This window comes from Terrapene carolina, unplaced genomic scaffold (assembly GCF_002925995.2).
Source record: "Terrapene carolina triunguis isolate 2854851 unplaced genomic scaffold, T_m_triunguis-2.0 Scaffold32862, whole genome shotgun sequence".
NCBI lineage: Eukaryota > Metazoa > Chordata > Testudines > Emydidae > Terrapene > Terrapene triunguis.
Window position 1 is genome coordinate 185763 of NW_020697213.1, and position 11348 is coordinate 197110.

General features: G+C 60.1%; 1 protein-coding gene across 1 annotated transcript; it reads left to right on the forward strand.

Moving 5' to 3' along the window:
* Positions 1-250: 250 nt before the first annotated feature.
* Positions 251-5851, forward strand: LOC113409375 (hyaluronan synthase 3). The gene is made up of 3 exons (XM_026663202.1): positions 251-871; positions 4009-4110; positions 4928-5851. The coding sequence occupies exons 1-3, from the start codon at positions 251-253 to the stop codon at positions 5849-5851; spliced, it is 1647 nt and encodes a 548-aa protein (XP_026518987.1).
* The last annotated feature ends 5497 nt before the right edge of the window (positions 5852-11348 follow it).

An 11348-nucleotide genomic window follows, 5' to 3' on the forward strand; every position in this document is an offset into this window, starting at 1 on the left:
CAGGAAGGGGACCCCCTCCCCTTCTGTAGCACCCTTCCCTGGTCCTGCCTTCAGTACCCAAGTGAGCCCTGCTATTTGGCATGCTGCCAGAAGGCTCCCTGCTCTGCCAGCTGGGTGACTGGAGGAAGGGTTGCTTGGGCCCCCCCGGGCAGCACCATTGCTTCTGTGGCGTTGCTGTCTGACCTCAGCCTGCCCTGTGGGCTTTGGGTTGCACCCCTAACATAGCCTCTGGTTCCTTCTCTTTGGACAGATGCCAGTGAGCTTTGCCACGGCCCTTCGTGTTTTTGGTACCAGCCTCTTCGCCTTGGTGGTGCTGGGAGGCATCCTTGCAGCCTACATCACTGGCTACCAGTTCATCCACACCGAGAAGCACTACCTCTCCTTCGGCCTGTATGGTGCCATCCTGGGCCTGCACCTCTTCATCCAGAGCCTCTTTGCCTTCCTGGAGCACCGGCACATGCGGCTCGAGGGGCGGCCCTTGAAGCTGCACCGTTCCGTGGCGCTCTGCATCGCTGCCTACCAGGAGGACCCCGACTACCTGAAGAAATGCCTGCGCTCGGTGAAGCGCATCTCCTTCCCCGACCTCCAGGTGGTGATGGTGGTGGATGGCAATGGCCAGGATGACACCTACATGCTGGAGATCTTCAATGAGATCCTGGGCTCCGAGAAAACGGGCTGCTACGTCTGGAAGAGCAACTTCCATGAGAGGGGCGAGGGGGAGACGGACAGCAGCCTCCAGGAGAGCATGGGGCACATCCAGCAGCTGGTGCGGAACAGCACCTACTCCTGCATCTTGCAGAAGTGGGGGGGGAAGCGCGAGGTGATGTACACAGCCTTCCAAGCGCTCGGGGACTCCGTGGACTACATCCAGGTGGGTGGCCAGCTCCTGGGGGCGGCTGGAGGGTGTAACGGCACGGGAGAGGGGTGACACTCCTGCCTTGGAGGGCACGTCGCCAGGAACGGTGACCACGCAGCTCTCGCTGGGCTTTCCACGCAGCTCTCGCGCTAACCAGCGGGGAGCCGTTTCGTTTTTCTTTGCTTTGAAATACTAAGTGAAGGAGGGGCAGGTGAGAGGGGCTGGGGCGGCGGAATCTGCTGCCTCAGGACAGGGGCAGCACAGCCTTTGCTGTACCTTGCCTGGGCGGGAGGGACCGCAAGGCTAGGCCGAGATCTGTCCCAGCAGATGCACTGGGGATTGGCTGGCTCAGGCAGACTGGAGAGCCAGAGCAAGGAAGGGTTAGTGGTGAAGGCTGAATGTTGGGACACTGCGCTCCCAGCTGACTCCTGGCAGGGTCCGGTCCTGGCTCCGAACCCACCTTCTCCAGATCCAGCCCAGCCTTCCTGTGGGATTCGTTTGTGCTCAAAGCGTTTGAGATCCTCTACCGGGCAGTGCAAGAGCAGGGAGACTGGGCTGGCGGCTGCCCTCGATGGCTGTGTATGTAGCAGTGCATCAGCCAGGCTGCTCAGGGCATCGGGGGGACGCAGCAGTAGCACAGTCACTGTCCTCAGTCCTGTCCCTTTCCTTTGTGCAGCCCCTGCCAGCTCTCTGTCCTGTCCTGCCTCCTGCCCGTTCTACCTCTGCTTGGCGCTGTGTGCAGGGAGCCTGGGGCTCTGGGCCGTAGGGCTCCTCCAGCTTACAGTTCCCGCCCGCTGGCGGGTCGTGTGTTCCTGACCTGGACTGTACAAAGCCCCCAGTGATCCCCCCGCCCAGCAAGAACTGAATTACCCAGGGGAGTTCATGTGAGCCATTGGAGGCTCAAAAGGCTTAGCCCAAGACACATGCCCAGGAGTTTAGATGCTCTTGGGTTGCAGATCTGGTCTGGAGCTCTCCCAAGAACAGGATTTCTTGGGAGCCCCTCCTGCTTCCTGTTGGGGTCCCAGCAGCAGCCAAGAGGTGTGAGCCTGTGACACCTGCCTCTGGGGGAAATACAAGCTCTGTAGGCCAGGGTTTGGGAGAAGCTAAGGGAAGGAAAGGAGGTGAGATGCCCGTGCCAGGTAACAACTTCCCCATCCCCCAACCACTTGGGGGAATAGCACTCAGCCTGGGGGCATGCCACATGTGGAACTAACCCCTTAAACTGACAGCCAGCCTCAAAGGGCTCAGCAGAGGCCAGCTCAGGAAAGTGAGGGCACATGCTGGGTCAGTGAGCAGTAGCTGTATTCACAGGGGCAGGAGATGCTCGGAGCCCTGCATGCAGAGAGGCAGAAATTGGTTCTTGGGGGAAGGAGGGTGCTGGAGCTCTCTGCAAACCCGTGAGCTAGCCAAGCACAGGGGAGTGCGACCCTCTCTTCCCACTGGGTTGAGAGAGTCCAGAGCAGCTGTTGCACAGAGGATCCTGCCCTGAGTGGGCAGTGGCCAAATAGGCAGATTGGGTCCCTCCAAGAATGAGACTTGGGGAGTGCAGGGCCATCGTCCCTGGGGAAGGCTGTGGCTCCTGGGATCGCTGCTCCTCTTTCCTGGCAGTGAGGCACTAGCAAAGGGCCACCCTGCCCTGGGCGTGGTGCACTGGAGAGCCAATGTTCATGCACCAGTTCTGTAGTGCCACAGATGTGCAGGCCACTCTAGAAAGAGGCAGAGATGGTGGAGACAGCAGGATGGGCAGGGCTGGAGGGGGACAGGGCTGTAACCCGGGTGGCACAGGGGAGCAGAGCTCAGGATGGCTTCCTGCTTGCCACAGAATCCTAGGTGTAAAGCCCATCTATCCTAGACCCTCCCTGCCAGACTCTGCTCCAGGTCTTTGTGCAGTTCAGTGTTCAGTGGCTGGGGCAGCAGCCCCTTCCCTTGGGAGATGATTCCACAGCCCCCGATCTCCGTATGAGCGAATCCCCCTGGCTGGCCTGTGCCCTGGTCTCCGCAGACCCAGCTAGGTGAGACCAGACCAATCCCTCTCCCGGCTCTTCTCTGACCTCCCTTCAGTTTGTCACCCTCCTTCTGGCATTGAGTTGCCCAGCACTGAGTGTGGGATCCCTGCTCTGACCCCCCAGTGCCGTACAGAGAGGGCCTGACTCTGCTGCGACCCTCTGCTCTTTCCTCGCTGCTCCAGCTGAGGGGCCAGGAGGGTGCAGGTGGCTCTCACCAAGGTGTCGGGCATGAGAAAACCGTCCGTACATTGAGGAAACCCTGCACAGGTGTCCGAGGTACTCGTCGTTCTGGGACCCATACGTTAGCCGGAATGGCTGGAGGGCGCTTTGCCCCGAGAGGAGAAAGGCTGTCTCGGCGCTCCCCTTGCCAGGCCAGCAGCCTTGCCAAGGTGCATGGCATTCCCGTGCACTGCCACAAGCAGGAACTGCTGTTCCCCGGCAAGCACCGAGCATGCCCCAGCCATGGCCACTTGCTCTTTGGGCCCTGTGAAAAGCGAACCCTGCAGCAAATGGCAAATGCCTGGACGGTGCCAGGTCTCCCTACTGCTCCTCTGGCACTGCCACTTCAGCTCCTGGAAGCAGAACTACCTCATGGCATCTTCCCCCCGCCCCCCTGCAGTGAGACCCTTCACCTCTGCCCCATAGTGCACCCCTGCCCCCTAACGGCAGACTCCTCTTCCCTGCCAACTTCCTAGCACAGAGACATGTCTCTCTTCCCTCCAGTCCCCCTCAGGGGCACAGCCCTGCCCGGGCTCAGAACTAGGGCCCCGGCCGCCCCTGTGCTCTGCATGGTTCTGTGAGCGCACAGCAAGGAGGAAAGGTGATGTGGGCAGTACCATGCTGCTCCCCTGCTGGAGCTCCTCAGTCTGGTTGTGTCCGTCTGCTGTTCTGCAGATGCCCTGTGGCTGCGTACGCCCCGGGCAGCCTCTCAGAATGGGCTCCTGAAGCTGCCCCATAGGCCCAGCGTGTCCGTGGCAGGCTAGGCCTCTGCCCTAGGGCTTGCTCTGCGGTCCTTTGTCTAGTCCAGTTCTAAGTGACTCGGGCTTTGCTGGATGCAGGGTTGGAGGCTGGGCTCCCGCGGCGTGCGTGGAAGGGAGCAGGAGGCTTCGGCCGAGCAGACCGTGACGTTCTCTCTCTGCTCGGTAGGTGTGCGACTCAGACACGGTCCTGGACCCAGCCTGCACAGTGGAGATGCTGCGCATTTTAGAGGAGGACCCACGAGTGGGCGCAGTTGGTGGAGACGTTCAGGTACGAACCCAAGGGCCGAGTGAGACTGCCCTGAACTCCCAGAGCCAGCCGAGCCCAGGGAATGCAGGGCCACTTGGGGGTAGGGTGGGGGGATCGCTTGGCTCCTCTGGGGTTGGGTGCCAGGTTCAAAGTGAGCCTGGCTGTGCTGCTGCTGAGTGGGTGGGGAGCAAGTCCCTATGCCAGTGCTGGGGGGGGAGGTTTAGTGCCATATCCAGGCCTGGGGATGCCAAGGCAAGAGGCTCTATAAAATCCTAGGGTAGAGGGAGCATCCTGGAACAGCCCCGGAAGGAAGGCTTTCACCGCGGCTCAGAGCCAGCCTGCACGCTGTGCTGAGCCTGCTGCCACGTGCTTTGGCAGTGATTGTGAGGCGCACCTGGGGCGGCGGCTCTGCATGGCGGTGCAGGTTCTGTCCTCACCGCGTAGGCACAACCAGTGGGGAGGGGAGGGGCACTGTCCCTCTGCCCCCATCGTTCTGCTGTCTGCTGTGGGGCTCCTCTGTGACTGGTGTGAGGCTGGCAGGTGCCTCCCTGAATCACTGGGCAGCAGGGCTGAGGTCCTGGAGGCACCTCATTTCTCCTTAGAACAGCCACGGTGCCTGTCTGCGCTGGTCTCTGCCCTGCAGGCCTGGCCGCGTGCACAGGAAAAGCTGGCTACTGCTGTCGCTCTGAGAGCAAGGGCCTCTCGCAGCAGGGCTCCCCTGCATGGGCAGACTGTGGGCGCTGCTGGAGGCGATGCTGCTCTCCTTGCCTCGGCTGGGGAGGGAAGCCCTGCAGGGCTATGTACTAATGGCGTCTCCTTACACGTGTGGCCTTCCCAGATCCTCAACAAGTATGACTCGTGGATCTCCTTCCTGAGCAGCGTGAGGTACTGGATGGCCTTCAACGTGGAGCGCGCCTGCCAGTCCTACTTCGGCTGCGTGCAGTGCATCAGCGGCCCCCTGGGCATGTACCGCAACACCCTCCTGCAGCACTTCCTGGAGGACTGGTACAATCAGAAGTTTCTTGGCAGCAAGTGCAGCTTTGGGGATGACAGACACCTCACCAACCGTGTCTTGAGCCTCGGGTATAGGACTAAGTACACCGCCCGTTCCAAGTGCCTGACCGAGACTCCCACCAAATACCTCCGCTGGCTCAACCAGCAGACTCGCTGGAGCAAGTCCTACTTCAGGGAGTGGCTCTACAACGCCTTGTGGTTCCACAAGCACCACCTCTGGATGACCTACGAGTCCGTGGTGACTGGCTTCTTCCCCTTCTTCCTCATTGCCACGGTCATCCAGCTGTTCTACCGCGGCCGCATCTGGAATATCCTCCTCTTCCTCCTGACTGTGCAGCTGGTGGGGATCATCAAGGCCACCTATGCCTGCTTCCTCCGGGGCAATGCAGAGATGATATTTATGTCCCTCTACTCCCTGCTCTATATGTCCAGCCTCCTGCCAGCCAAAATGTTCGCCATCGCCACCATCAACAAGTCAGGCTGGGGCACCTCCGGCCGCAAAACCATTGTGGTCAACTTCATCGGCCTCCTCCCTGTTTCTGTGTGGGTCGCTGTCCTGCTGGGAGGCCTGGCCTACACGGCGTACTGCCAGGACCTCTTCAGTGAGACGGACCTGGCCTTCCTCATCTCTGGCGCCATCTTGTACGGCTGCTACTGGATGGGGCTCCTCATGCTCTACATGGCCATCGTTGCCCGGCGCTGTGGGAAGCGGCAGGAGCAGAACAGCCTGGCTTTTGCCGAGGTGTGACAGGTGGGGGGGCTCTGGATGGAGTGGGGAAAGTGCAATGGGAAAGGATTAGTGCATTGTTCAGGGGCAGCCGGGGGTGGGGGTGGGGAGGAGACGGGATTTTATTTGTGGGTTTTTAATTGCTGTCCAAGGAGCGAGTTCCTGGGCTAGTGAGTCTGAACGCCACCCGAGGAGAGGCTGCTTGTTGCCCAGCAGAGCACACTTCAGGTAGCCTGGGCCATGCACGCCTGCCCGCAGGTGCGGTGACTCCTGCGTTTGAGGCCCATCCTACTGCTGGAGGAGTGGGAAATCCCCCGAGGCAGCTTCCAGCCTTTCCAACACTTGCAATGGCTCCTGTGGAGATTCCTGTCTGCCACCTGCCAGGGCACAAAATCCTGTGTGGGAGCGGCACTGAGCTCCACTGGTGTGGGAGAGGCCCTGGGCCGGAGGTGGGACAGGAGGCATTGCCTGCAGTCTCCAACCTGAGCACTAAGGCTCCAGCGGAGGCCTGCTCCCCGGGAGCCAGTGAGAGTGCTCTGTGCACCCCCTGCCCACCAGTAGGGACGGGAGTGCTCACTGAAATGAATTCATACTTCAAAAGAATCCAAGTTTGCGAACACTTTGTCCTGCCCTGTAGAGCAGGAGCTCTGGCTGCACTGGCAGCATGGTAGGTGACACAGTAAGTTGGCTGCAATGCGTGCCCCTGGAGCCTGGGGACTTGATTCCTGCCTGGGGCCCGCGAAAGAGGCTGAGAGGGGCACTGCTTAGCCAGAGCCAGGGCCTGCTCCGAGCTGGGCTCGGCCAGGCCCTGTGCCTCTTTGGTGCTGGTCTATAAGCTCTGGCAGTGGGGACTGCCCACGGGAGTCAGGGCTCACAAGGTCTGAGGCAGGTATGGTGAAGGCTCCCCTCCCCCCGGGAAGGAGTGCCCCAAAGTCTCTGCAGGCGAAGCTGTGCTTGGCAGGCCGTGAGCTCCCTCCCTCTTGTGCTTTACTGTCCAGACACTGGATTCCCTGTCAGTCTTGCATTCTCCCCAGGCAGGAAAATGGTCCATAAATATTCAATTTATTTAAGAGGGCAGAAATTCCCCCTCCCCCCCCCCCCCGCCCCGCACAGGCCTGTGGATTTAATGCTGTGAACTAGGGAGGGTAACCTGTGGCTCTCCTGAGGCTTTGTGCCGGGGCGGGGGCTGCTTTGCTAAGGACACTGCAGTCCTTTCCCTGGTGCGGTGAAGAGATGTCTCCAACTTGACATGAGAGTTTCCAAGGCAGGGGGAAGGCTCCTCCCCTGCGAGGGCCCAGATGGCAGCAGTTGGGCCGCCTGGACTGGACCATTCTTTGCTGTTCTGAAGTGGCTTCCTCAGTCAGGTACCACGTCCTTTTCCTTGAGCCACTTGAGAACTGGAATGATCCTGGCCTCCCGCAGGAATCTGCTGCATGTCTGTATGGCCCAGCTGCCTCCAGAGCTCTCCCATGGCTCCTTCTGATCCAGAGCCCTGGGCATGAGGGCAGCGTGTGCCCATGGTGCCGATGGCGGTATGAACTGCTGCTCCGCTGTGCCACTCACCCCCAGGCAGCTTTTCCGTCCCATTCCACACAGTGGGGCTGTGCCCTGGGGTCACTGCAAGGGGGCAGTGGTGCACGCTCTGCCCAGCCCATGGTCTGGCTTGTCTGTTCCTCAAAGGCTGAGGCAGTATGGCTTTGCTGTGCTCAGAGGAACATCCCCACAACTGCCAGACCAGCAGCAATGCCACAAGCACAATAACCCAATCCAGCCTGCTGCTAGGGCCATGGTGCCGCGTACAGCTCGAGTGCCCTACGGTGCCAAAGCCCACGGCAGGGTCACCTGGGGCCTCTCTCGGGATGGCTGCCTCTGCCCCCCCATTCAGCATTACCCGGTGCTTACGAGCGACCTGTGGGCCAGACTGTGCCAGCAGCTGAGGCCGAAGGCAGAAAGGTGAGTGGCTGCATTAAGATTACACGGCTCTGAGCTTTCCTCCTCCCCTGCCTGTGTCCTGGGCCCACTGCACAAGGGGGAGCACCTTTGCAATGGAGCGAGGCCAAGGCTGGCTGTCAGGGCTGGCGATAGGAACGGGGAGGGGGCAGCATCAAGATGGAGTTAGAAAGTGCTTATTACTTAGCCTTTCAGTGCTTCCCCTCCTCCCTGCTTCTCAGGTCAGGGCACCTGGTTGTGTCGGGTCCTAATGTCCTGTCCACACCACGCAGGAGTGCCAGATCCCCTCTCATCAAGGTGAGGAAACACCGTCTTTACGGCTGCTCAGTATGGTCCTGCCCTGCCTTAGCTGCTGTCATACAGCTGCACACAAGCAGGCAGCATGGCCTGTGCCCTGGGAGGCAGGACCCTGGCTCCTATTCCTGGCTCTGCCACTGATGCAGGCAAGTCTCTTCCCCAGCTGTGAAAGGGGGGTACGTGGACACCTTGGGAGATGGGTGCTCTCCCAGGGCAGTTAATTATGTGCTGTCTATTCCAGGGGTTAGCACCGTTTGGTATCTTCACTGTGGGCCCCACTCCGCCAAGAGCCTCCGTCACGCTAGTGTCTGCCGCCGGCTGTGGTTTTAGCCCCACGTCCTCTCTAGTGCCCAGCCCTGGCTGTAGTCGAGCATCCCTGTGTGAGGATACGTGCCAGACAAAGACGCAAAGTGCCGCTCTGCGTAAGAGCGTCTGTGCCCAGTACAGCCAGGGCACTCGGGGCAGCGTGGAGAGAGGCAAAGGGATGTTGAGGGACACATGGAGTGAGCCTAGCCGGAGCGGGAATGTAGCAGGTAAAGAGCTCACCCCTGTTCTGCTGGCTGAAGAGCCTCATGCAGGGACCCAGCGATTGAGGCAGAAGGAAAGCAGGGCTTAGAGTTTTGGGAACAGCCACCCAGCCTGTGCAGAAGGGGGTTTGAGAGGCCCTGTCTGCTGAAGAAACACCACAAAAGCCCCTTAGGCCCCCTCCAGCTGCCACTCCCTGGCCCCCAGTGGGTGTTGGTAGGGTTTGAGGTTTGCCCCATGGAGAGCAGCAGCTAATTCTGGCTCCTTTGCCAAAGAACGGAAGGGCAGTGAGAGGCCAGTCAGCGGGAGCCTGCCCAAGAATGGCTGCCGGCAGCTTCTTTGCCTGCCCTCTACTCTGCCTGAGGAGTACTCAAGTGGCTTGTGAACCCTTCCAGGGCCTGCAAGGGTGGTTGTAGCCAAAAACTGTATTTCACGCTGTGTCCCGGTGAGCTGGGTGCTGCACCACTCCTCCAGCACAGAGCCTCTGCCATGAGCTAAGGGGACACCAGCCCCCAGCCAGTTAGTACCTCTGCTGAGCAATGCAAGGTGCTGTGCTGGGTGCTAAGCTGGGGGCCAGCTGCCCTTGCAGGGGACCCAGCCCCATGGAGTATTTTTGCATGTTGGCTTAAGTCCCTGTGCTGCTACTGAGCCAGGTTTAGTGGGCCGGGGGTTCCCCTAGTCTGCGGAGCTGCAGGGCAAAGGCTCCAGTAACCACCCCCATCACATCCAAGAGGGACAGGGGTCTGAGCTGAGAGCACCCCCCCACCCCGCAGGGACTAACCTGCCATGGCACCAGGCTGCCAATGGCTGGGATTCCAGCAGCTGGGCAGTTACCTCAGGAGAGGGGATGCCCCCAGCTCCCAGTGCTGTAAGCAGCACAAGGCTGCTCGCTTTGCACCCCTCCTTGAGCTAATCACGGCGGCTTTGCTCTTGTGCTGGGTCCAGTCAGCTCTGTTCCCAGACTCCTGCGCTTTCTTCTGAGGGAGGGCCCCTGGGGATTGTACTCTATGGGCTTCTGGAACAGGTGCCTCTCCCTGCAGCCTCCCCTCCCCTCAGGTGCTAGGAGGAGGGAGCCTGGCCTCCCTGGGCGTATGTGGAGGCCTGAGCAGGGCCCTGGCTTTGGATCTAGACCACAGGTATGTGCTCCCTTCTGGGCCTGGGAGAGCAGCTTCCACCCCTGCCTCACCCAGCAGTGTTCCCACATTCCTTGTGTCTGGACTGGCTCCTGGCTGCACCACAGCTGTCTCCCCAGGCCCCAAACCTTACTCCAGGTGACTTACTCCATTTAATACAAGGTTTTTAGGAGACTTTTGTAGCTCTTTGGTATTCACACTTATTGCTACCATTGTTTGTAAATTATTTATTTTTTACCTGCATTTTTTCATTTTTTAAAAGGTCTGTTTTTATATCGCAATGGATTTGTCATAATAAAGAGATTTGCACACAGGAAGGCTGGGGGTGTTTCTTGGGGGGGCAGCTGCCTTCTTGGCCCTAGAAATGAGTCCCCACCCATGGCAAGAGCAGCTCTGCCAGGAGCCTGGCTTGGTAACTGAGTGCCTCCCCAAGGGCCATGTTCCTGAGAGGCAGGGCCACCTCAGCCTATGCTCCTGCCCCCCAGGCTCCTGCAACTACCCATGCAGGGCCACTTCCTCCCTTAGCCGTGCCCTGCAGGGGCCCGAGGGGGGGGCAGGGGGCTCACCGTGGAGGTAGAATTCCCAAGGGTTTGCTCCAGTAGCTGAATACCAGCTGACCCATGCTGCTGTAAAGAGGACTCAGTATCCCTGGCTGAGGCAGGGTCGCTGCTCCTCTCCCCACCCCATGGCGCTGGGAGGACACAGAGACAGTGCAGGCCTACTGACCCTCCTGTCACTTTTATTCAAGGGGCAGGAAGAAGGAACACAAAACCAGCACAAAAAGTCAGTTGGCTCCTGGCTGAGCAGGAAAAGTGATGCCACCTGCTGTCTCCACCAGCAGCTGGGTGGTCGGGGTTACACCAAGGGACCTGCTCATTGTTCCAGTTCTGAGCACTAGTGCCAGACCGAGGAGATAGGGGCGCCTGGATTCCCTGCTGTGCAGGCAAGGTGGTAGGGCTGGAGTGGCTGGGCCTGAGATCTGCATTCCCTGAGGAGTGCGTCACAGAAACACAGTGCTCCACCACATCGAGGAGGATGAGGGGCTGCTGGCCTCCGAACCCCTGGAGTCTGGAACCCAGCAAGGCTCTAGGAAAAGCTGAGACTGTGCTAGGCCCCAGTTTGTTGGCAAGGCAGGTGGCAGGAGTATGGCTGCACTCTTGATCTTCTCTCTGAGAGCCCAGGGTAGGGGGTCAGGAGAGAATCAGCACCACCGCAGCCTGGCTGTGTTGTTAATGGGAGATGGCAATGTCCCATTAGGAAAGAGGACAGCTGGGTTCGCAGCCATGGGGCCAGCTGGCCTGGGGCAGGGAGTTGGGTTCGGCCCCAGGGGGGCAGCTGCTTTGGAGGAGACTGGGTTCATGCTCTGGGGCTCACCCACCCTGGGGAAGGGAGTCCGGTTCACACTCTGGGGACCAGCTGCCCTGGGGAAGGGAGATTGACCCAGGGGACCAGTAGGTCTAGCATCCAGCATAGCAGGCCCCTGTGTGATGGGAGCTGTGTTCATGCCCAGGGAGCCAGTTCTTGGAACTGGAGCTGGGCTCATGCTTAGGAGGCCACCAGCCCTTGGGCTGGGAGCCAGGTTCATGCCCAAGGGTGAGCCACCCCCTGCAATG

Bases quoted from the DNA above. Each gene is read 5' to 3' on its own strand.
- LOC113409375 (XM_026663202.1), top strand. From the start codon at position 251: ATGCCAGTGAGCTTTGCCACGGCCCTTCGTGTTTTTGGTACCAGCCTC. The intron at 872-4,008 runs GTGGGTGGCCAG...TCTGCTCGGTAG, and splicing joins ACTCCGTGGACTACATCCAG to GTGTGCGACTCAGACACGGT. The intron at 4,111-4,927 runs GTACGAACCCAA...TGGCCTTCCCAG, and splicing joins CAGTTGGTGGAGACGTTCAG to ATCCTCAACAAGTATGACTC.